Source organism: Pleuronectes platessa, chromosome 1 (assembly GCF_947347685.1).
Source record: "Pleuronectes platessa chromosome 1, fPlePla1.1, whole genome shotgun sequence".
NCBI classification, from domain to species: Eukaryota; Metazoa; Chordata; class Actinopteri; order Pleuronectiformes; family Pleuronectidae; genus Pleuronectes; species Pleuronectes platessa.
Window position 1 is genome coordinate 32301135 of NC_070626.1, and position 26929 is coordinate 32328063.

General features: G+C 40.4%; 1 protein-coding gene and 1 long non-coding RNA gene across 2 annotated transcripts in view; one reads left to right on the forward strand and one right to left on the reverse strand.

The window, feature by feature from the left end:
* Window positions 1-26929, reverse strand: part of LOC128445627 (uncharacterized) — an 85395-nt gene that overhangs the window by 15649 nt on the left and 42817 nt on the right. The window lies entirely within an intron of this gene.
* LOC128445028 (up-regulator of cell proliferation-like) overlaps window positions 1615-26929 on the forward strand; it is a 173432-nt gene continuing 148117 nt past the window's right edge. Inside the window, exons 1-3 of the mRNA XM_053427775.1 lie at window positions 1615-1734; window positions 1842-1924; window positions 2612-2686. Coding sequence (XP_053283750.1) covers window positions 1888-1924; window positions 2612-2686 — 112 coding nt within the window. The 5' untranslated portion in view covers window positions 1615-1734; window positions 1842-1887. The remainder of the gene's footprint in view (window positions 1735-1841; window positions 1925-2611; window positions 2687-26929) is intronic.

Here is a 26929-nt window from a genome sequence, read left to right on the forward strand (position 1 = left end):
ACCAGCGACCTTCCAGTCCAATGTCCGTAACTTTCTGCCCATAGTCAAATTATTCTGCCACTAGTCCACCGCCTCTCCCGGCCCAACTGGACTTAATAATTATGCTAATCTAAGCAAACACTGTTTATTCGATTCCTTGGGATGTTTTTAAGTTTGATTTATGTTGCTGTGATATTTTGATTAAAAGTTATTTGAAAGTTAATGTTAGTTATTCTCTTCAGTCTTTCCTTGCATGCATCTAGTAACTCTCTCTTATTTGGCACCAACACGGACAAACGCATATCTCTTCACCCATCCCTCTCTGACCCCCGCCACATGTCGTAAAACATTCCAAAAGGGGAGAGTCCATTATCTTCGGAGTGGCCATCCGCCATTTTGGATCACGCTCACTCACACAGACACATACATGCTTACTCACATACATACCTTTATGTAGTAAGTACACCGTTAGTATTTTGTATTTTTTATACTTTTTTACTTTATTATATTCATAATAAATATTTTTCTTTCACAAATGTTTTTTAATCAATGATGCACAAGTGAATTTTGCCAACCTCTACACTATCAAGAACTATATATCCTTCATCTTAGCTGACTATCTATATTATAATTTTGTTTATAGTTATTAATTTAATTGTTAAAAAAGCCCCTCCCATACACATACACGACCAATCAGGAGTCAGTCTCAGCTGTTACTCATTAAACTAATTATCATTGTGTCTATCAATTTAATACAACAATTAAATAAAAACATCAAATGAGACAGAAATCTCGTGCTAGATGATACCGGGAATCAGAAGTGGATCCTCATCAGAAAACCAATGAACTCAATTCACCTCTTGTCATGAGTGGACCTGCCTGGTTTTAGGCATGTGACAAAACCGGTTATTCTACAAGAAAGTAAACAATTCCCGTAAGCTTATAAGGGAGTGATGAATAAATATGTCATCAATGAAAAGCAGACTGTTTACGAGAAGAGGTTGGGAGTGATCCTTGTTTACACCAGCTGGACGACATTCTTTTATTTTGTACTTCTGCAGACACGCAAACTGTTGGTTGAGTGAGAGAATTGCACTGTCGCATTAGACAAACACAAACATAAGCATAAGGAACTCAATCAAACATGAAAGCCAGAGGAACTTTAAAAAGTTGTCGAAAACTACATCGGGGTTTTCAGTATCCTGCACTCAGCGATCTATGCTAAACTTGATGTGATGATCAAAAACTAAATGCTCAAGGGAAGATAAAGGGAAGAGTAGTGAAGGTATTGCAGCTCCACCTAGAGGGATTTGTAGTTACTGCTCAGACAGTAATATAATCACATTCCAATAAACCGATAACAAGGAAAGGCTCTGCCTCTGTAACCAGACTTAGACTCTGCCGCTTTATACATTGAGCCCCTCCCACTGGGCTTAGACAGCAAATTTAACAATATGATGGGCAAAACCAGTGCATGGAAACAAATTAACTGGTAAAACTGCTGAATAGTGTGTGTGTGTGTGTGTGTGTGTGTGTGTGTGTCTGTGAGTGTGTGCTACTGTACAGATATCTTTGTTAGGCCCAGTCGGTGATATTTTGCCCCTCAACTAAGACGAAGTGACATATTTTCTAGATGAGAGAGAACAAGAGAGAACCTGTTGTTCCAGTGCATCAAATGCTTTCGGTTCTGATTGTCTAGTATAAATAGCAGAGCTGACACGAGCAGCCGCACACTCTCCCGTAACACCATGTCAGGTACGTTTTCGTTTACATGCTGGAAACTTAGTTCAATGATTTAATTGATCTGATTTGAATGATAATAACAGTGGTTCTGAAACTAGAGAAATGTATTTCTCATCCAGGTTCTGAGGCACAAGGGAGTCAAGGAAGACAAGGAGAAGTCAGACCATGTCTGCGATGAACACGGAAGAAGAAGCACTTACAGGTACTTTCTTGTGATTAATTTGAAAGATCTGGACCTTAAGATCAAATGAAGCCCAATAAATAATTAAAATAGTTAAACTCCATAGCTCGCTGTACATTCCAACAAATGCAAAACAGGAACAGCAACTTACTGTTGTAGAAACGTACAGAGCTTCAATCAATTACATTAGAACCAAAGATATTTTGGCCTCAGTTTTTCACGATGGGAGGAAGTGAAGACATGTTGTCTATCCTTTCTTAAAGTCACCACAAAAACTCTTTTCAATACAGGTCACAGATTCAGGCAGTTCTCTGTGGGCAGTGCAGGTTGACTTTCATAACAGGCTCAGTGGGTGCAGGTCATACAGAATCTTGGTCCATCCATACAATACAGGACTTCCTTAAGAAAATGACAAGTCACAATACGATAGATAGTTCAATAAGAAATATTTTTGTAGTTATGTACTGAACTTAATTTGACGGTTTAGACTAGCAACAGGTTCAAATAAACACAATCTGGGTCAGTGATGCAAATCAGACAATTAAGCTTTGAAATGAACAAAGTGATTTGTGATTTCCACCTGAAGTTGGTAACCAAAATCAATTCAATTCTAAAACATCTTGGCCACAAACTAATCCAAAAATAAACTGTTTGATTTTGTAAAAAAACTGTTGTGAAACTTACAAGTTAATATATGTTTTTCTCCAGATTTTGACGCACAGAGTGATAAAGGGAAGGCTTTGACCATGTCTACAAGAGACCCAGAAAGGGAAGAGCATGCAGGTAACTCATTCAACTTGTATTTGTGTTTGTGACACTTCGAGGTAATGTAAATGTCTTAAGAAAACTAATTTTACCAAAAATGAAAATAAAACAAACATATGGACCGACCAACTGAAAACAAAACAAGCATTTGCTGAAGCTTTGTGTCACTTAGTGTTGCTGCTGGTAAATATAAATGATGAATCCTACCGGATGCTCTGATGGAGTTAAAGAGAAGCTCCAAGTGGTCCTGGCAGAATCTTTAGGTCGAGATATATCGCTGTCCTTCAATCAGCACAGGAACCATCGACAGCAACGTGTGTCAATGTTTATGATGTAGCCCAGGACAGAGAGGAACCTTCAAAAGCAAATATTGTATTACTATGATGATTCTGCCAAAACAGGACACAACAAGGCAGGGATGCAAACTAACAGTATAGGGTGAAAATAGTGAATGCTCCCAGAGCAGCACTTCTCAGGGCAGACACAAATCCCCATTTCAAACAATACACTTCATTGCCACTGTTAAGAATTTGTACTGGGTATTGGCGACAACAAATGGTGTCAGTGCATCACTAATTGAACAGTCACTAGCAGGCAATGCATATAAGCGGTCAGTGGCCTGCCGCTTGCGCTCCAATCTCCTCTCTCCAGTGGCTCCCTGTTGTTTTGGCAAAATATACAAATATATAAGTTATAGTAATGCGGAAATTAATAACTTACTTTTTCAACAATTCAATCTTCACTTTTCAATACTGTGAGCCCGAATACATTTTTAGGTTCTCAAATTCTCCTACAGTAAACACAACAGTATACTTTTAAGAAATTTGTATAGGCTCCTCCACTTATAAGGCAAAAATATGTTTTGTGGCTCTGGACAAAAATGTAAAGGTTGTCTACCGCTGGGTGTAGTTTCAATGTTCACGTATGTTTATTCATTGCAGTGTGTGAGTGACAGAGAAAGTGAGATAGCCAGTGGTTTAGTACTGAGTACCACCTCAAATAGTATTGGGCTTTTAGACTACTAACACCATCATAGACCTTTCTGGGTACCACCAAAATAAAGGATTTAATATAACAAGCCATATGATGCTCTCATTAGTTTGTGACATTCCACAGGCAAATACTCACAACATCAGGCATCAAGTCCATTGGCAGGTTGTCATCCGCTCTTCTAGAAGTGGTTGTGGTTCTTGTTGCAACCCACTAAAATAAACAGTAAAGAAGTTTTGAATGTCTAAAATGTGCTGTAATAAACAACACATTATATAACTTGCAGAAACAAAAAACTAAAATGTGACATTTAATCACATATTTATATTGATACATCAATCTTATACACCTTAAATTATTGTTGGTCAATGATACACATACCCTTTGAAGATGAGCTGGAAAGTTGAAAATGGTTGGCAAAACACCATCTTTAAGCCGGACAGTCTGCCCCGTCCTGTCAAAGTCCTCTCTCCTGAAGTGCTCACTGCAGAGCAGTGTCCTGTCAGAGGCAGCAAAACCGTCCCTTCTTAGGGCAACCTCCCACATCCTCCTTCTCTCTCTGGTTTTGGGAAACCTTAAAAAAGTGAGAATTGTACCCAGATATATAAATTATTGTCAACATTTTCAATCGGTAGTTCCATTTACATTAAGGGTAAGGACACAAATACACACCTAAATTATCATATTTTTTGGGTATATGTATGTATGTATGTATGTACATTAAGAATAAGATAACCACACTAAAAACAATAAAAAGGTGTCCAAAAGAAGCATTCAGTGATTGTGTAAACAAACATAATCTGAAAAGCCTTGTGTCAACAACAATCTAGCAATACTATTATGTCATAGCCCCGCTGTTCCTGTACATACTTCACTAAGTAACTAACGATTATCCTAAAAATAAATCATAATATTGTAATATCCTACAGGTGAAAGGTGATCCCACGGGTTCTCGTTTCGAGACGACCGTGATTAGAGCATCCGTAGGCTGCACAAAAGTCTGGCATCTTCACTGGCAATAAAGTCAGCAATTTCCTGTAGAAATCATAATGTAAGATGTTTTTAACAAACCAACCCGATTGGATATCATGTGAAACTTCAGTTAAATCATGTGCAACTTAAGTTATATTGAAAAGAAAGAACAATTCTGCCTCTCCCATGAATGTAAAATTACTCGGTACTAGCCTAGCCTAGCCTAGCCGTGATACACAACTAAGCTGCACGATTAAGTCGCTTTATGAAGAGAAAAGCTGCGATTTCAACATGTTCAAGCATCAAGAATTCTAACCACGTTAATAACGTTTGTAAGAAACCAAACCATTTGTAAATCCATCAAGATTTCAGCGAGATAAGAGTATTAGCGTTTGTGCAGATCACTGACCCTACCTCAGGTACCACAGATCATTCCAGAAAGCTTACCTGGGGCAAGATGGCCGCCTGTGATGACGTTCTAGACTCCGCCGGAAGACATCTAGCCTTTATATATATCTATGGCCGTGACTGCGTCAGGACTCACGGTGGAAACCCGTTGGTCAGGAGCATAATTTAATATTCACACCGTGCTTTGCATTGCCCATTTATGGTGTAAAGTGGGTGTGTGGAGGGCACATCTGGAGGCAGATCCACGTACGAACGTTTCCAGGTGGACTGTGATTTATAAAGCGAACATTGCGCTCAGGTGTGCGTGCGTAAGGTTTTATAAGTTGTAATTTTCTTTTTTTGCGTACGCTATTTCTGGCTTTTGTGCGTACGCACACTTTTAGTATTAATCTCCCGCACTGTTTTATAAATGAGACCCCTGGGCCTTTAGAATCACATAATAATCACATAAATAATTAATTAAAAATGTAAGCAGAGGAAATGATCAGGAGTAAGATTCCATAGCTCGCTGTACATTCCAACAAATGCAAAACAGGAACAGCAACTTACTGTTGTAGAAACGTACAGAGCTTCAATCAATTACATTAGAACCAAAGATATTTTGGCCTCAGTTTTTCACGATGGGAGGAAGTGAAGACATGTTGTCTATCCTTTCTTAAAGTCACCACAAAAACTGTTTTCAGTAAAGGTCACAGATTCAGGCAGTTCTCTGTGGGCAGTGCAGTTTGACTTTCATAACAGGCTCAGTGGGTGCAGGTCATACAGAATCTTGGTCCATCCATACAATACAGGACTTCCTTAAGAAAATGACAAGTCACAATACGATAGATAGTTCAATAAGAAATATTTTTGTAGTTATGTACTGAACTTAATTTGACGGTTTAGACTAGCAACAGGTTCAAATAAACACAATCTGGGTCAGTGATGCAAATCAGACAATTAAGCTTTGAAATGAACAAAGTGATTTGTGATTTCCACCTGAAGTTGGTAACCAAAATCAATTCAATTCTAAAACAGCTTGGCCACAAACTAATCCAAAAATAAACTGTTTGATTTTGTAAAAAAACTGTTGTGAAACTTACAAGTTAATATATGTTTTTCTCCAGATTTTGACGCACAGAGTGATAAAGGGAAGGCTTTGACCATGTCTACAAGAGACCCAGAAAGGGAAGAGCATGCAGGTAACTCATTCAACTTGTATTTGTGTTTGTGACACTTCGAGGTAATGTATATGTCTTAAGAAAACTAATTTTACCAAAAATGAAAATAAAACAAACATATGGACCGACCAACTGAAAACAAAACAAGCATTTGCTGAAGCTTTGTGTCACTTAGTGTTGCTGCTGGTAAATATAAATGATGAATCCTACCGGATGCTCTGATGGAGTTAAAGAGAAGTTCCAAGTGGTCCTGGCAGAATCTTTAGGTCGAGATATATCGCTGTCCTTCAATCAGCACAGGAACCATCGACAGCAACGTGTGTCAATGTTTATGATGTAGCCCAGGACAGAGAGGAACCTTCAAAAGCAAATATTGTATTACTATGATGATTCTGCCAAAACAGGACACAACAAGGCAGGGATGCAAACTAACAGTATAGGGTGAAAATAGTGAATGCTCCCAGAGCAGCACTTCTCAGGGCAGACACAAATCCCCATTTCAAACAATACACTTCATTGCCACTGTTAAGAATTTGTACTGGGTATTGGCGACAACAAATGGTGTCAGTGCATCACTAATTGAACAGTCACTAGCAGGCAATGCATATAAGCGGTCAGTGGCCTGCCGCTTGCGCTCCAATCTCCTCTCTCCAGTGGCTCCCTGTTGTTTTGGCAAAATATACAAATATATAAGTTATAGTAATGCGGAAATTAATAACTTACTTTTTCAACAATTCAATCTTCACTTTTCAATTCTGTGAGCCCGAATACATTTTTAGGTTCTCAAATTCTCCTACAGTAAACACAACAGTATACTTTTAAGAAATTTGTATAGGCTCCTCCACTTATAAGGCAAAAATATGTTTTGTGGCTCTGGACAAAAATGTAAAGGTTGTCTACCGCTGGGTGTAGTTTCAATGTTCACGTATGTTTATTCATTGCAGTGTGTGAGTGACAGAGAAAGTGAGATAGCCAGTGGTTTAGTACTGAGTACCACCTCAAATAGTATTGGGCTTTTAGACTACTAACACCATCATAGACCTTTCTGGGTACCACCAAAATAAAGGATTTAATATAACAAGCCATATGATGCTCTCATTAGTTTGTGACATTCCACAGGCAAATACTCACAACATCAGGCATCAAGTCCATTGGCAGGTTGTCATCCGCTCTTCTAGAAGTGGTTGTGGTTCTTGTTGCAACCCACTAAAATAAACAGTAAAGAAGTTTTGAATGTCTAAAATGTGCTGTAATAAACAACACATTATATAACTTGCAGAAACAAAAAACTAAAATGTGACATTTAATCACATATTTATATTGATACATCAATCTTATACACCTTAAATTATTGTTGGTCAATGATACACATACCCTTTGAAGATGAGCTGGAAAGTTGAAAATGGTTGGCAAAACACCATCTTTAAGCCGGACAGTCTGCCCCGTCCTGTCAAAGTCCTCTCTCCTGAAGTGCTCACTGCAGAGCAGTGTCCTGTCAGAGGCAGCAAAACCGTCCCTTCTTAGGGCAACCTCCCACATCCTCCTTCTCTCTCTGGTTTTGGGAAACCTTAAAAAAGTGAGAATTGTACCAAGATATATAAATTATTGTCAACATTTTCAATCGCAAATCAGACAATTAAGCTTTGAAATGAACAAAGTGATTTCTACCTGAACTTGGTAACCAAAATCAATTCAATTCTAAAACATCTTGGCCACAAACTAATCCAAAAATAAACTGTTTGATTCTGTAAAAAAAAAATTGTGAAACTTACAAGTTAATATATGTTTTTCTCCAGATTTTGACGCACAGAAAAATAAAGGGAAGGCTTTGACCATGTCTACAAGAGACCCAGAAAGTGAAGAGCATGCAGGTAACTCATTCAACTTGTATTTGTGTATGGACACAGAGAGCTTACAAAGCAATATCTTGAGATCTGTATTCTTGTTGCGTGAATGGGCACAAAGTTGTAGCTACCAAATTTATACTGAATTCTGTCCTCCAGCTGAGGACGTTAAAAACTTGGGTTAATTCGACGAAGTAGACGACGTGCAGGGTGTTGGACCAGTGTATCAGGTCCTGTCTTACTGTGGTAGTAACAATATGTGATTGGACTATAAGCCGCTGAACCACGTCCACCAACATCTTCCAGTCTCTGGCTTGCTCCATCTGACCATGCCTGGTCAGATGGAGGAGAACCTCTCTGTCCCTGTTCCCACTCACAGACAAAAGTTTTCCTTTGAACTGCTTTTACCTGTTGGGTTGCTTCTTTTGGTTTCCATTTCCGTCCTGTTGTCAATGATGGTCCAACAGCCCGTATATATATATATATCTCTGGACTCTGAGCGAGTCTCCAGCCTTGTTTTGGTGAATTTAAACTCCTCTACCAGACCTGAGAGAGGCAGCTCGAGGAGGACATGTCCCTTCAGGCCGTTGTTGCTCAGACATCTTGAGACTCCTAAATGTAACAATGAATAGTTTTGGATTCATGTGAATGAAGTCTTTGCTTGCAAATGTTATTCACAAGAAAAGATTTAGAGTATGTTACACTGCAAAATAACACATACCCAAACTACCAAACATACACATACAACCCAACACTCGTGAATTTCTAAAATGTACGTTCTCTTTCTCTTTGACAGAGACCCTGTTGAACTTTCTCATCAAACTTGGACTGAAGGACCTTTATCCCAACAAGCTCAATCTACAGTCTCTCTTTGAGATCAACCAAAACAGTATAGAGGAAAAATCTGTTTTATCACTGGAGGAAATACCATGGTGTTTCCTCAGAAAACTGTTCAAAATAAACGCAGAATGCAGGAGCTCAATACAATCATCAATCAGGCCAAAAGAAAACATTGAAGAAGACAATGATCTATTTGATGAAGACCTTGACAGCGCTGATGACTCTAGAGATGACGAGGTTAACCCCCTCGACCTCATAGTCGCTCTCTTCCATTGCGCTGACAGCATCCTGCAGCAGGAAATGGCCCTCAAGATGTCAATGTGCCAGTTTTCTCTTCCACTGCTGTTGCCCAGCGGCCACAAGAGTCAGTGTACCCTGATGCTATGGGCTCTGAGAGACATCGTCAAAGAGTGGCGTCCACATGATATGTCTGAATCAAGAGGGTTTGTTGAAGACAACATTGTCCAAGCAAATATACCATTCTTCTCCTTTGTGAGGCTGAAGAACAGTAGTTTATCCAAGTCCCAGTTTTTGAATCATGTCCTCAGCAGTGGGCAACAGCACTGCAACATCTTCATACACAGAGATGTGAAAGGGGGGGCAGTCAAAAGAGAAATTGCAGATGGACTTGTTGAGGTTTGCTGGTACCTTCCCTGTGGTAATGAAAGTTTAGATGTTTTTCCAGGGCCAGTAGCCTTCGCAGATTTGCGAGGGGACATTAGTGAATCACTCACACAATTCAACTTTCTCTTTCAAGTATCAACAGCTACCTTTGTGTTTTTGGACAGCGTTGAAGAAAGTGAGCACAAGATTCTATCTTCTCTTCAAGATGTGAAATCCAAACTCTTCTTAGTCATTAATCGCAAGGGAGGGAATGCCAGTGAGGAGATGATGTCTGTGAAGAGATTGGTGGAGGAATTAGGTCTACCAAAGAACAGAGTGAAGGTCAAAGACCAGAGTTCAAATGTGGCAGAGTTCTCAAAGAAACTTTGTGAGGTCATCAAGGCATCTCTGTTAGATGTGAAAGACACCATGAGCATTGTAGATATGGTTGGAAAAGCTGTTGAACTTGGTCTGTCTGTGGACGAAAGCAAAACTGAATCACAGAGAAAAGCAGCTGAGGATTTTACCAAAGAAATCGCAGTGCAGAAGATACCAGAATACAAGAAGCAGCAACTTCCACTGCAAGGAGATAAATGGAAAAGATTGTCGCAGTTACAAATGAAAGAATTGAATAAAGTTGGTGGCCTGGGAATGGAAGTGAAACCAACTCAGCTACAAGAAGAACAACTTAAAATCGAAAGGGAACTAAATGAAAACAAACCATCCACAGTTATGAAGACCTTCATTGAACACCTACACAAATGTGACAAAGAAAACAGAGATTTTTTCCTCAAGTGGATGAAACTCAAGCTGAATGCCCATTCAAGAACAAAAATGGTTGAGCTGCGTCACAAATTCAAAGAGCAATGCAAGAAGAAAGACGCCAAGCTCATAGCAGAGTTAGACCAAGCTTTGGTGGACAGCTCTTTAGGAACAGAGCATTACATGAGAGAGATGGGACTGATCTACCAGTTCTCAACCAGCAGCTCAACAACAGCTGATGAAATATCCCACCTCCCTGGTTTGGCAGCTGACATGCTGTTGGATGGATATCCTTTAGAGCTTTTAGACGGAGATGCCTCCAACGTCCCAGAGACATGGGTGACAGACGTACTGATGGAGCTTCACAAGAAGGTTGAACACAGGAGCAGACTGTTGGTACTGACTGTGCTGGGTGTTCAGAGCACCGGTAAGTCAACGCTCCTCAACACCATGTTTGGTGTGCAGTTTCCTGTCAGTAGCGGCCGATGCACAAGAGGAGCTTTCATGCTCTTCCTCAAAGTGGGAGAGGATTTGAAAAGCGAGTTAAACTGTGATTTTATTGTCCTCATTGACACAGAGGGTCTTAAGGCTCCTGATCTGGCACAACTAGAGGACAGTTACGAGCACGACAACCAGCTAGCAACCTTTGTCATTGGCTTGAGTGATGTCACCATCATCAACATCGCAATGGAAAACTCAGCAGAAATGAAAGATGTCCTGCAAATTGCTATCTACACCTTATTGAGGATGAAGATGAGCAGTAAAAAGCCAGTTTGTCATTTTGTTCACCAGAATGTTGCCGGAGTTTCAGCTCAAACAAAGACCATGACAGAAAGAAAACATCTCCTGGACCAACTCAATGAAATTACTCAAATGGCAGCTCAAATGGAAAAGAAACCTTCTATCGAAGAGTTCACGGATGTGCTGAACTATGACATGGACAAGAACAACTGGAACATCCCAGGACTCTGGCATGGAACACCACCAATGGCTCCAGTGAACACAGGTTACAGTGAAGCTGTAGCACATTTCAAGAGAAACCTTTTGCAAACAGTGAAGAAGGACCCGGGCAATGAAGTGTCGCAGATCCCAGAGTTTCTGGAATGGATGAAGAGTCTCTGGAGGGCGGTAAAATGTGAAAACTTCATCTTTAGTTTCAGAAACACTCTTGTGTCTCATGCTTTCAACAACCTGTGCAAAGAGTTCAGTCAGTGGGACTGGGCTTTCAGAAAAGAGATTCTCTCCTGGCAAACACAAGCAGAGTCAGATATCCTGCATGAGCACAGTCAGTCCGACACAGAAGCTTGGAACAAACTGGTTTCAGCAAAAAGAACCGAGGCTTCTGAACAAATCGAAACACAGGAGAGAAAAATAAAGGCCAAACTGAACAACTACTACAGAAAAAAAGAAAAACAAGTACATCTGCTCGAGGCCTTCATCATGGATGTTTTTGAAAGTATCAGCGATCTTACAAACGAAATCAAACTTTCTGTGAACAACAAGTTCGACTCCTGGCTTGAGTTTAAAAAACAATGTCAAGAAAATGAGAGTAAAAGGCAAATTGATGTTGAACACTGGGTGATGAGTCTATTGAAAGACCCTAAACACTGCACCCTGTCTGAAGAACAACTAACTAAGAAGTTTGATGAGCTGTGGACTGGAGTTGACAAACAGGATGTGCAGGACATTGGAAGCCTACAACAAACTGGAAATGTTAATTTTGAGGTCGAAGTTGACCATCAATCAGACGGACGAACAGACGAAACAACAGAACTCCAGAACTTAGCAGAAAGTATCATTGAGTCGTGTACACAGTGTGTACTTGATAGAGCAAAGAAAAACACTGAAGCTGATGATGGATTAACAACTGAACTCCTCGAAAAAGTGGATAAATCCCTTCAAGAAAGCTGTAAGCATTGGACAAACAAGTTTGAGTTTGACCTGAAGCTTCACATTTGTGGCATTGCCTCAAGGGAATTCTTCAAAATGAAGGAAAACTTCTCATTAGTTAAGGATCCCAAACAACAGCTGGAGAAAAAGAAGACTGGGTATCTGTCAGGCTTTCTTGATCTATATCACAGCCTGCATGAAGCAACTAACTTTGTCCAGTTTTGTATCAAACCTGCTGTGAAACAGTTCATCAGTGGATCTCTGGGAGGAAACATTGTGGATGACATTCTGACAGGTTCCCATTCAGCAGAGTATAGTTCTCGCACAACCTTCCAGTACAACATTCAGAAAGAGTTGCTGCAACAGGAAGACTTCAAAAGTTTTGTCAGGTACATTGATAACTATGAAATATATGTTAAGGATTGGATATTTCAGCTAATCCTGCAAAAGATGTCAGAGGACAAGACTTTGTGCAAACTGAAGAACAACAATCTACAAGTCATTTACAAAAAAATATCAGAATCGATAGATCTGGCAGCAATAGGAGAGGATGGTGCTCCGCTGCCAGATAACGAGGAAAGCATCACAAAGCTAATCAGCAACATGCGCAAACATTTGATCAAAGACATCTCACTTTCAGTGGAGGCTGAAAAAACCACCTCGTTTCAAATCCAAAGCTCATGTCATTCATTCATCAGCTGTCTCAAGAGCTCAATGAAGGAGTTGAAGGACCAACTGGAAACGGAGTTCTCAAAGTCTGATGACATCACTGAGACTCTGAACAAGCTTCCAATCAAACCACAGGATGAGCTTTTCAAGCGAGTGTTTGGTTGTGGACGACAGTGTCCATTTTGTAAGGCTCCCTGTGAGGCCGGTGGCAAAGAACACAAGGAGCTTCATGCAGCCATTCATCGGCCACAAGGTCTTGGCAGATTCAGTTGTGAGTCATGTAAGAAGCTGGTTACATCACTGTGTACAACTGACGTGCACAGTGATGGTAAATTCAGAAACACAGACACCAAAGGGGAGTGGCATCCTTACAAGGACTACAACAAGTACTATCCAGACTGGATCATTCCTCCAGACCGCACCATAGAGGCATCTGACTACTGGAAGTACGTCCTGGTGAAATACAATGACAGATTTGCTGAAGAATACAAAGCCAAACTAGCTGATGTCCCAGAGGCCTGGAGGAGACTCACAAAGGAACAAGCTCTGAAGGGTTTGAGAGACGCCTTCAACATGAAGTGAAAAACACAAAACTCTGACTAGTATTTCTCAACAAATTCATTCAGAAATGTAAACCCAGCAGGAGCAGAGGGATGAATACTGATTAAAAGAAATAAATATAAAAATGATATTGATACCCCTCAAAAACTGTAGCAGCTCCTTGATCAGAAGAAGAAACACCAATGCACTCAATTCACCTCTTGTCATGAGTGCACTCACCTGGTTTTAGGCATGTGACAAAACCAGTTATTCTACAAGATAGCAAACAATTCCCGTAAGCTTATGAGGAAGTGATGAATAAATATGTCAAACATGAAAAACAGACTGTTTACGAGAAAAGATGTTGGGAGTGATCCTCTTTACACCGGCTGGACGACATTCTTTTATTTTTTACTTTTGCAGACACGCATTTATTGTTTTATAATAACCGGTGTTGGGACATGGTATTAGTGAACTGTGGTTTAGTGAGAGAACTGCACTGTCGCTTCAGACAAACACAAACGTAAGCATTATATACTCAATCAAACACAAAAGCCAAAGGAACTTCAAAAAGTTGTCAAAAACTAGGTCGGGTTGTCAGTATCTGCACCCCCTCTTCCTTGGTGACTCAGGATTGGACTGAGTGAGACGACCACAAAAGTCTCCTCACTGCTCAACTGTTTTTTTTCTGACATTTAAAAAAAAAAAGTAAAAAATGTGTGATAGAGTAAATAAGATTTAATAAATCTGAATTACTTGTATGTTAATGAAAACTACTTATATGTGTCATACATCCTTTCATATGTTGACTAACCTTTATTAACAGTAGTGTTTAACAAGTAATAGCTAAAAAACTTTTATTCATGTTTCTACATAAAACATTTGTTTTGCTTCACAGCTCTGTACATAAGTAATAAAGATAATGACACTGATACTTTATAGGATGATGTTGAAGTATTAATATAGATATCTATGTGTAATGTTTATAAGGAAGGTATATGTATATCAGTGGAACAGAAGAGAACACTGTGGCCTCTGACTGATTTCAGACAAGATACCAGAAGTTTGAAAGAATTAAAAGTTGTGTCATATATGTTAACATTTTCTGTGTTTGATTATTTTGGGAAACAAAGTTAATATTCATCCATTGTTGGTAATTGCTTGTTTCGGCTCCAGTTATTGTTTCATAATAACCGGTATGGGGGGGGTTCAAGTATTAATAAAAGTCACAAAATGCACCTTGGACTCATGGATCCTTTATTGAACGCAGTAAGGAGCCGGCTTTGCTGCATCTTTTTCTTTTCATGGACAATAGTGCTACATTTATTGTTTTCAATGATTTATTGTTGATACACAGTATACACAGTACTAGTGGTGGTAATGATGATGATACAGTGCCTTGCATAAGTATTCACCCCCGTTGGACTTTTTCCCATTATGTACTGTTACTAACTGGAATTCAAATAGACTTAAATAAACTTTTTCCCGTTTGATCAACAAAACATGCATAGTACTTTGGAGGTGCAAAATAAATTTTATTGTGACACAAACAATAATGAGAACAAAAAAGTTGACATCTGTTGGGTGCATAAGTATTCACCCACCTTTGTCAATACTTGGTAGAACCCCCTTTCGCTGCAATTACAGCTGCAAGTCTTTTGGGGTATGTCTCTACCAGCTTTGCACATCTAGAGATGGAAAGGTTTGTCCATTCTTCTTGGCAAAAAAGATGAAGCTCAGTCAGATTGGATGGAGACCGTCTGTGAACCGCAATCTTCAAGTCTTGCCATAGATTCTCTATTGAATTGAGGTCTGGGCTTTGACTGGGCCATTTTAAGACATTAACATTCTTTAATCCAAACCATTCCTTTGTAGCTCTGGCTGTATGTTTAGGGTCATTGTCCTGCTGGAAGATGAACCTCCGCCCCAGTCTCAAGTCTTTTGCAGACTGCATCAGATTTTCTTCAAGGATTTCCCTGTATTTGGCTCCATCCATCTTTCCCTCTATTCTGACCAGTTTCCCTGTACCTGCTGAAGAGAAGCATCCCCACAGCATGATGCTACCACCACCATGTTTCACTGTTGGGATGGTGTGCTCAGGGTGATGGGCAGTGTTGGGTTTTCGCCACACATAGCGTTTTGCATTGAGGCCAAAAAGTTCAATTTTGGTCTCATCTGACCAGAGCACCTTCTTCCACATGTTTGCTGTGTCTCCCACATGGCTTCTGGGATTTTTTATGGATCCCTTTCAACAATGGCTTTCTTCTTGCCACTCTTCCATAAAGGCCAGATTTGTGGAGTAGACGACTAATAGTTGTCCTGTGGACAGATTCTCCCACCTCAGCTGTGGATCTCTGCAACTCCTCCAGAGTAACCATGGGCCTCCTGGTTGCTTCTCTCATTAATTTTCTCCTTGTCCGGCTCTTCAGTTTGGGTGGACGGCCTCCTCTTGGTAGGTTTGCGGTTGTGCCATATTCTTTCCATTTTCTTATGATGGATTTTATGGTGCTCAGAGAGATGTTCAAAGCTCTGGATATTTTTTTATAACCTAACCCTGCTTCATATTTCTCCAAAACTTTATCCCTGACCTGTTTGGTGAGCTCCTTGGTCTTCATGATGCTGTTTGTTCAGTAATGATCTCCAACAAACTCTGAGTCCGTCACAGAACAGGTGTATTTATATTGAGATTAAATTGCAGACAGGTGGACCCTATTTACTAATTATGTGACTTGCAAATGTGACTTGTGAATGCAATTGGTCGCACCAGATCTTTGTTAGGGCTTTCACAGTAAAGGGGGTGAATACATATGCACTCAACACTTTTCAGATTTTTATTTGTAAATAATTGTGAAATCCATGTAATATTTCCCCCCACTTCCACATGATGCACTATTTTGTGTTGGTCCATTACATAAACTCACGATGAAATACATTTTAATCTGTGGTTATACCATGACAAAATGTAGAAAAGTCCAAAGGGGGTGAATACTTATGCAAGGCACTGTATATAAACTCAGGTCATGGGAAGAATATATATAAAAAAATGAATCCTTAGAGTGAACATAGATTCAATGTTTTTTATAGCTTTAAGTATTATGTAGGAATATTTCATCATTATAGCAAGGTCAACTGTACACTGTGTCACACTAATGAGACAGAAACCTCATGCTAGATGATTACGGGAATCAGAAGGGGATCCTCATCAGAACACCAATGAACTCAATTCACCTCTTGTCATGAGAGCACTCGCCTGGTTTGAGGCATGTGACAAAACCAGTTATTCTACAAGATAGAAAACAATTCCCGTAAGCTTAAGGAAGTGATGAATAATTATGTCAACAATGAAAAGCAGACTGTTTACGAGAAGAGGTTGGGAGTGATCCTTGTTTACACCGGCTGGACGACATTCTTTTATATTTTACTTTTGCAGACAAGCATTTATTGTTTTATAATAACCTGTGTTGGGACATGGTATTAGGGAACTGTTAGTTGAGTGAGAGAACTGCACTGTCGCTTTAGACAAACACAAACGTAAGCATAAGGAACTCAATCAAACACGAAAGACAGAGGAACTTTAAAAAGTTGTCAAAAACTAGATTGGGGTTGTCAGTATCCTGCACTCAGCGATCTATGCTAAACTTGATGTGATGATCAAAAACTAAATGCTCAAAGGAAGAAAGAGGGAAGAGTAGTAAAGGTAGTGCAGCTCCACCTAGAGGGATTTGTAGTTAATGCTCAGACAGTAAAATAATCACATTCCAATCAACCAATAACAAGCGAAGGCTCTGCCTCTGTAACCAGACTCAGACTCAGACTCCTGGTAGGGGCTTGAAGCTGCCGCTTTATACATTGAGCCCCTCCCACTGGGCTTAGATATCAAATTGAACAATATGATGGGCAAAACCAGTGCATGGAAACAAATTAACTGGTAAAACCGCTGAATAGTGTGTGTGTGTGTGTGTGTGTGTGTGTGTGTGTGTGTGTGTGTGTGTGTGTGTGTGTGTGTGTGTGTGTGTATGTATGTGTGCTCCTGTACAGAAATATCTTTGTGAGGCCCAGTTGGTGACATTTTTCCCCTCAATTAAGACAAAGTGAAATATTTTCCAGATGAGAGAGAACAAGACAGAACCTGTTGTTCCAGTGCATCAAATGGTTTCGGTTCTGATTGTCTAGTATAAAAAGCAGAGCTGACACGAGCAGCTACACACTCTCCTAACACCATGTCAGGTACGTTTTCGTTTACATGCTGGAAACTTAGTTCAATGATTTAATTGATCTGATTTGAATCTCTGATAATAACACTCTTCCAGGTCTTGAGGAACAGGGGATTCAAGGAAGACAAGGAGAAGTCAGACCACCATGTCTGCAATGAACACAAAAGAAGGAGCGCTTACAGGTACATTCCTGTGAATACTTTGAAAGATCTGGACCTTAAGATCAAATGGAGCTCAATAAATAATTAAATACATTTCTAAGCAGAGGAAAAGGATAAAGACTAAATTCCCTCATCGCGGTAGTGATCAGGAGTTAAACTCCATAGCTCACTGTTCATTCCAACGTCTGCAAAACAGGAACGGCAACTTACTGTTGGAGAAACGTACAGAGCTTCAATCAATTATATCACACCCAAGATATTTTGGCCACGGTTTTTCCCAAGGGGAGGAAGTAGAGACATGTTGTTTATCTTTTCATAAAGTCCACTGTCACCACAAAAACTCTTTTCAGTACAGGTCACAGATTCAGGCAGTTCTCTGTGGGCAGTGCAGGTTGGCTTTCATAACAGGCTCAGTGGGTGCAGGTCATACAGAATCTTGTCCATTCATACAATAGAAGACTTCCTTAAGAAAATGACACAATTCACAATATGATATATAGTTCAATAAGAACATTTTTTGTAGTTATGTAATGAACTTAATTTGACGGTTAAGACTAGCAACAGGTTCAAATAAACACAATCTGAACATCTTGGCCACAAACTAATCCGAAAATCTCCTATGTTGTATGAGTATGTAGAATAACTATATTTGGCTTTGTGGAAATACATGAACAATTTATGTCTGAAACTTACAAGTTAATATATATTTTTCTCCAGATTTTGACGCACAGAGGAATAAAGGGAAGGCTTTGACCATGTCTACAAGAGACCCAGAAAGTGAAGAGCTTTCAGGTAACTCATTCAACTTTTATATGTGTATGGACACAAAGAGCTTACAAAGGAATATGTTGAGATCTGTATGCTTGTTGCGTGAATGGGCAAAAAGCTGTAGCTACCAAATTTATACTGAATTCTGTCCTCCAGGTGAGGACGTTAAAATCTTGTGTTAATCCTACAAAGTAGACGACGTGCAGGGTGTTGGACCAGTGTATAAGGACAGGTCTTACAGTGCTAGTCACAATATGTGATTGGACTATAAGCCGCTGGCCCACGTCCACCAACATCTTCAACCCTCGGTCCCTGTTCCCCCTCACAGACAAAGGTTTTCCTTTGAACTCGATTTGATGTTTGTGATGTCACGGCATTGGTAGCAGTTCTCTTTGTGTCTATGGTTGTTGCAAGGCATGTGAGTACCTGGTTGTGTCTCCACGTATACCTTATTTTACAACCAGTGTGGATGAGGGTGGCACAGTGGGCCGGATGGATTTTTGTTCAGCCACTGCTGTAGGTTTTTTGGTGAGGGAAGGACGTCATAGGTTGCTCTAAGCAGGAGGCTGATCCTGCTAGCTTCCATTCCAGACAGGTCCTGCCAGCTGATCTGTCTTTCCTATATGATTTCCCATTTCCTCCACTGCCCCTGTCTTGCTTGAAGGACAGCCTTCACAGATATTGCTTCCACTTCCTGATGCCAGGTTTCCAGGACTACCAATTGTCACCGCTCTGAAGGAGTTGCCTGTTTCCACAGGGGACTACTCTGACCAAGGCCCAAACCTCCTCTTCCCTGTTTAACATGACCCACAGTGTCAGTGTGCTAGAGTGCTGTTTTTACCGGTCAGGTGCTTCTTTTGGTTTCCATTTCCGTCCTGTTGTCAATGATGGTCCAACAGCCTGTATATATTTGTTTCTGGACTCTGAGAGAGTCTCCAGCCTTGTTTTGGTGAATTTAAACTCCTCTACAAGACCTGAGAGAGGCAGCTCGAGGAGGACATGTCCCTTCAGGCTGACGTTGCTCAGACATCTTAGGATTCCTAAATGTAACAATGAATAGTTTTGGTTTACTGTAAATTAAGTCTTTGCTCCCAAATGTTATTCACAACAAAGATTTACAGTATGTAACACTGCAAGATCACACATACCCAAACAACCAAACATACACATTCAACCCAATAGCTGGTGCCAGTCGTTGATTTCTTAAATGTATGTTCTTTCTCTTTGACAGCCTTGTTGAACTTGCTCGTCAAACTTGGACTAAAGGACCTTTATCCCAACAAGCTCAATCAACAGTCTCTCTTTGAAATCAACAAAAACAGTATTCAGGAAAAAGCAGTTTTATCGCTGGAGGAAATACCATGGTGTTTCCTCAGAAGACTGTTCAAAATAAACGCAGAATGCAGGAGCTCAATACAATCATCAATCAGGCCAGAGGAAAACATTGAGGAAGACAATGATCTCTTTGATGAAGACCTTGACACCGCTGATTACTCTAGAGATGATAAGGTTAACCCCCTCGACCTCATAGTCGCTCTCTTCCATTGCGCTGACAGCATCCTGCAGCAGGAAATGGCCCTCAAGATGTCAATGTGCCAGTTTTCTCTTCCACTGCTGTTGCCCCACGGCTACAAGAGTCAGTGTACCCTGATGCTGTGGGCTCTGAGAGACATCGTCAAAGAGTGGTGTCCACATGATATGTCTGAATCAAGAGGGTTTATTGAAGACAACATTGTCCAAGCAAATATACCATTCTTCTCCTTTGTGAGGCTGAAGAACAGCAGTTTATCCAAGTCCCAGTTTTTGAATCATGTCCTCAGCAGTGGGCAACAGAACTGCAACATCTTCATACACAGAGATGTGGAGGGGGGGGCAGTCCAAAGAGAAATTGCAAATGGGCTTGTTGAGGTTTGCTGGTACCTTCCCTCTGGCGGCAAAAAACTTGACATTTTTCCTGAGCCTACTGCCACTGCAAATTTACGAGGGGACATTAGTGAATCACTCACACAATTCAACTTTCTCTTTCAAGTATCAACAGCTACCTTTGTGTTCCTGGACAGCGTTGAAGAAAGTGAGCACAAGATTCTATCTTCTCTTCAGGATGTGAAATCCAAACTCTATTTAGTCATCAATCGAAAAGGAGGGAATGCCAGTGAGGAGATGAGGTCTGTGAAGAGATTGGTGGATGAATTAGGTTTACCAAAGAACAGAGTGAAGGTCAAAGACCAGAGGCTAAATGTGGCAGACTTCTCAAAGAAACTTTGTGAGGTCATCAAGGCATCTCTGTTAGATGTGAAAGACACCATGAGCATTGTAGATATGGTTGGAAAAGCTGGTGAACTTGGTCTGTCGGTGGACGAAAGCAAAACTGATGCACAGAGAAAAGCAGCTGAGGAGATCATGGGCGACATTGGAGAGCAAAGTATACCAGACTATAAAAAACTAAATCTGAGTTTGCAAGGAGCGAACTGGAAGAGGTTGTCAAAGTTAGAAAAGGAAGAGTGTAGACTGAAGAAATCTGGTGATTCTGGCCCTGAAGAATATAAATGTCAACTACAGGAAGAAAAAATACAAATCAGAAAGAAGCAACAAAATTCTGATGTCTCCAAAGGAATGAAGAGTTTCATCAAGTGCTTATCTACAAGTGACAGAGAAAAAAGAGATGTTTTCCTGAAGTGGATGAAACTGAAGTTTAATACACGTTCACGAGTCGAACTCTCTGAGTTACGTCACAAATTCAAAGAGCAATGCAAGAAGAAAGATGTCAAACTCATAGCAGAGTTAGACCAAGCTTTATTGGACAGTTCTTTAGGAACAGAGCATTACATGAGAGAGATGGGACTGATCTATGAGTTCTCAACCAGCAGCTCAACAACAGCTGATGAAATATCCCAGCTCCCTGGTTTGGCAGCTGAAATGCTGTTGGATGGATATCCTTTAGAGCTTTTGGACGGAGATGCCTCCAACGTCCCAGAGAGATGGGTGACAGACGTTCTGATGGAGCTTCACAAGAAGGTTGGACAGAGCAGACTGTTGGTACTGACTGTGTTGGGTGTTCAGAGCACCGGTAAGTCAACACTCCTCAACACCATGTTTGGTGTGCAGTTTCCTGTCAGCAGCGGCAGATGCACAAGAGGAGCTTTCATGCTCTTCCTCAAAGTTGGAGAGGATTTGAAAAGCGAGTTAAACTGTGATTTTATTGTCCTCATTGACACAGAGGGTCTTAAGGCTCCTGATCTGGAACAACTAGAGGACAGTTACGAGCACGACAACCAGCTAGCAACCTTTGTCATTGGCTTGAGTGATGCCACCATCATCAACATCGCAATGGAAAACTCAACAGAAATGAAAGATGTCCTACAAATTGCAGTGCACGCATTCTTGAGGATGAAAGAAATTGGAAAAAAGCCAGTTTGTCACTTTGTTCACCAGAATGTTTCATCAGTTTCAGCTCATGACAAGAACAGGACAGACAGAAAACATCTCCTGGACCAACTCAATGAAATGACTCAAATCGCAGCTGAAATGGAAAAGAAACCTTCTATCGAAGAGTTCACGGATGTGCTGGACTATGACATGGACAAGAACAACTGGAACATCGCAGGACTCTGGCATGGAACTCCACCAATGGCTCCAGTGAACACAGGTTACAGTGAAGCTGTCGCACATTTCAAGAAAAACCTTTTGCAAACAGTGAAGAAGGACCCGGGCAATGAAGTGTGGCAGATCCCAGAGTTTCTGGAATGGATGAAGAGTCTCTGGCAGGCAGTGAAATATGAGAACTTCATCTTTAGTTTCAGAAACACTCTTGTGGCTCATACCTATGACAACTTGTGCAAAGAGTTCAATCAGTGGGAATGGGAGTTCAGAAAAGAGATTCTGACCTGGCAAACACAAGCAGAGGTAGACATCTTGAATGCTGAAAATGACTCTGAGGTAGAAACTTGGAACAGATTAATCAGAGGAAAAAAATCTGAGGTGTCAGACAAAATAACAGATCAACAAACAACAATGAAGAAACAAATCTACGACTACTACAAGATGAAAGACAAACGAGTCAATCTAATAGAGAAATACAAAGAGGACTTTTTAAACAGTGTCAGAGGCCTTGGAGATGAAATCAAACGTTCTGTGTGGGTAAAACTAGATTGCATCCTTGAACTAAAACTGAGTTCAAAAAAGGTTCAGGACATTCAGAGAGAATACAGAGGTGTGATTGAACAGAATGTCATGAAGCTTCTGGGTGACTGCAAGGCGTCAAGTCTTACTGAGGAAGAACTGACACAAGAGTTTGAAAAGATGTGGGCTGAAGCCACTGTCAACGTGTCCGGCCTGAGAGAGCGAGACATTGCAGCATGCGTCCTGAAGCAGCTGAGAAAAAACTTTTGTAATCGAAATGTCAATGAGGCTTTGCAGAAAGTAACAGACCTAAAGGAAATGGGGACAGGTCCATTTAAAACTAGACCTGATCACGTAGACACTCTTATGCAGATGCTCCAACATCTGGGGAAAGGAGATTTGCAGAGCGTCGCGGACATTATCATAGAATCTTCTACAAGGTTTGCACTTGATAAAGTAAAGACCGATGGAGATTACCAGGACTCATTCACAAAGGATCTTCTAGAACAAATTGATGAATCCCTTAAAAAATTTTACAACCATCACAAAACAAACATAAAGTTTGAGATGGACCTGAAACTTCACATTTGTGGCGTTGCTTCAAGGGAATTTGTCAAAATGCACAAAAGATTCTTGTCGGATAATAATCCTCACACTCAGCTGGAAAAGTACAAGACTCAGTACCTGTTAGATTTTCTTGATTTATACAAAAAGGAAGATCACTGCCAACGCAAAGCCAAAGATTTTGTCCAGTCTTGTATCAAACCTGCTGTGGATCAGTTCATCAGTGGATCTCTGGGAGTAAACATTGTGGATGACATTCTGAGAAGTTCCCATTCAGCAGAGTATAGTTCTCGCACATTTTTCCAGTTCAACATTCAGAAAGAGTTACTGCTACAGGAAGACTTCAAAAGTTTTGTCAGTTACATTGATAACTATGAAATATATGTTAAGGATTGGATATTTCAGCAAATCCTGACAAAGATGTCAGAGGACAAGACTTTGTGCAAACTGAAGAACAACAATCTACAAGTCATCTACAAAAAAATATCAGAAGCGATAGATCAGGCAGCAATAGGAGAGGATGGTGCTCCGCTGCCAGATAACAAGGAAAGCATCACAAAGCTAATCAGCAACATGCGCAAACATTTGATCAAAGACATCTCACTTTCAGTGGAGGCTGAAAAAACCACCTTGTTTCTGATCCAAAGCTCATGTCATTCATTCATCAAGTGTCTCAAGAGCTCAATGAAGGAGTTGAAGGACCAACTGGAAACGGAGTTCTCAAAGTCTGATGACATCACTGAGACTCTGAACAAGCTTCCAATCAAACCACAGGATGAGCTTTTCAAGCGAGTGTTTGGTTGTGGACGACAGTGTCCATTTTGTAAGGCTCCCTGTGAGGCCGGTGGCAAAGAACACAAGGAGCATCATGCAGCCATTCATCGGCCACAAGGTCTTGGCAGATTCAGTTGTGAGTCATGTAAGAAGCTGGTTACATCACTGTGTACAACTGACGTGCACAGTGATGGTAAATTCAGAAACACAGACACCAAAGGGGAGTGGCATCCTTACAAGGACTACAACAAGTACTATCCAGACTGGATCATTCCTCCAGACCGCACCATAGAGGCATCTGACTACTGGAAGTACGTCCTGGTGAAATACAATGACAGATTTGCTGAAGAATACAAAGCCAAACTAGCTGATGTCCCAGAGGCCTGGAGGAGACTCACAAAGGAACAAGCTCTGAAGGGTTTGAGAGACGCCTTCAACATGAAGTGAAAAACACAAAACTCTGACTAGTATTTCTCAACAAATTCATTCAGAAATGTAAACCCAGCAGGAGCAGAGGGATGAATACTGATTAAAAGAAATAAATATAAAAATGATATTGATACCCCTCAAAAACTGTAGCAGCTCCTTGATCAGAAGAAGAAACACCAATGCACTCAATTCACCTCTTGTCATGAGTGCACTCACCTGGTTTTAGGCATGTGACAAAACCAGTTATTCTACAAGATAGCAAACAATTCCCGTAAGCTTATGAGGAAGTGATGAATAAATATGTCAAACATGAAAAACAGACTGTTTACGAGAAAAGATGTTGGGAGTGATCCTCTTTACACCGGCTGGACGACATTCTTTTATTTTTTACTTTTGCAGACACGCATTTATTGTTTTATAATAACCGGTGTTGGGACATGGTATTAGTGAACTGTGGTTTAGTGAGAGAACTGCACTGTCGCTTCAGACAAACACAAACGTAAGCATAATATACTCAATCAAACACAAAAGCCAAAGGAACTTCAAAAAGTTGTCAAAAACTAGGTCGGGTTGTCAGTATCTGCACCCCCTCTTCCTTGGTGACTAAGGATTGGACTGAGTGAGACGACCACAAAAGTCTCCTCACTGCTCAACTGTTTTTTTTCTGACATTTAAAAAAAAAAAGTAAAAAATGTGTGATAGAGTAAATAAGATTTAATAAATCTGAATTACTTGTATGTTAATGAAAACTACTTATATGTGTCATACATCCTTTCATATGTTGACTAACCTTTATTAACAGTAGTGTTTAACAAGTAATAGCTAAAAAACTTTTATTCATGTTTCTACATAAAACATTTGTTTTGCTTCACAGCTCTGTACATAAGTAATAAAGATAATGACACTGATACTTTATAGGATGATGTTGAAGTATTAATATAGATATCTATGTGTAATGTTTATAAGGAAGGTATATGTATATCAGTGGAACAGAAGAGAACACTGTGGCCTCTGACTGATTTCAGACAAGATACCAGAAGTTTGAAAGAATTAAAAGTTTTGTCATATATGTTAACATTTTCTGTGTTTGATTATTTTGGGAAACAAAGTTAATATTCATCCATTGTTGGTAATTGCTTGTTTCGGCTCCAGTTATTGTTTCATAATAACCGGTATGGGGGGGGTTCAAGTATTAATAAAAGTCACAAAATGCACCTTGGACTCATGGATCCTTTATTGAACGCAGTAAGGAGCCGGCTTTGCTGCATCTTTTTCTTTTCATGGACAATAGTGCTACATTTATTGTTTTCAATGATTTATTGTTGATACACAGTATACACAGTACTAGTGGTGGGAATGATGATGATACAGTGCCTTGCATAAGTATTCACCCCCCTTGGACTTTTTCCCATTATGTACTGTTACTAACTGGAATTCAAATAGACTTAAATAAACTTTTTCCCGTTTGATCAACAAAACATGCATAGTACTTTGGAGGTGCAAAATAAATTTTATTGTGACACAAACAATAATGAGAACAAAAAAGTTGACATCTGTTGGGTGCATAAGTATTCACCCACCTTTGTCAATACTTGGTAGAACCCCCTTTCGCTGCAATTACAGCTGCAAGTCTTTTGGGGTATGTCTCTACCAGCTTTGCACATCTAGAGATGGAAAGGTTTGTCCATTCTTCTTGGCAAAAAAGATGAAGCTCAGTCAGATTGGATGGAGACCGTCTGTGAACCGCAATCTTCAAGTCTTGCCATAGATTCTCTATTGAATTGAGGTCTGGGCTTTGACTGGGCCATTTTAAGACATTAACATTCTTTAATCCAAACCATTCCTTTGTAGCTCTGGCTGTATGTTTAGGGTCATTGTCCTGCTGGAAGATGAACCTCCGCCCCAGTCTCAAGTCTTTTGCAGACTGCATCAGATTTTCTTCAAGGATTTCCCTGTATTTGGCTCCATCCATCTTTCCCTCTATTCTGACCAGTTTCCCTGTACCTGCTGAAGAGAAGCATCCCCACAGCATGATGCTACCTCCACCATGTTTCACTGTTGGGATGGTGTGCTCAGGGTGATGGGCAGTGTTGGGTTTTCTCATCTGACCAGAGCACCTTCTTCCACATGTTTGCTGTGTCTCCCACATGGCTTCTGGGATTTTTTATGGATCCCTTTCAACAATGGCTTTCTTCTTGCCACTCTTCCATAAAGGCCAGATTTGTGGAGTAGACGACTAATAGTTGTCCTGTGGACAGATTCTCCCACCTCAGCTGTGGATCTCTGCAACTCCTCCAGAGTAACCATGGGCCTCCTGGTTGCTTCTCTCATTAATTTTCTCCTTGTCCGGCTCTTCAGTTTGGGTGGACGGCCTCCTCTTGGTAGGTTTGCGGTTGTGCCATATTCTTTCCATTTTCTTATGATGGATTTTATGGTGCTCAGAGAGATGTTCAAAGCTCTGGATATTTTTTTATAACCTAACCCTGCTTCATATTTCTCCAAAACTTTATCCCTGACCTGTTTGGTGAGCTCCTTGGTCTTCATGATGCTGTTT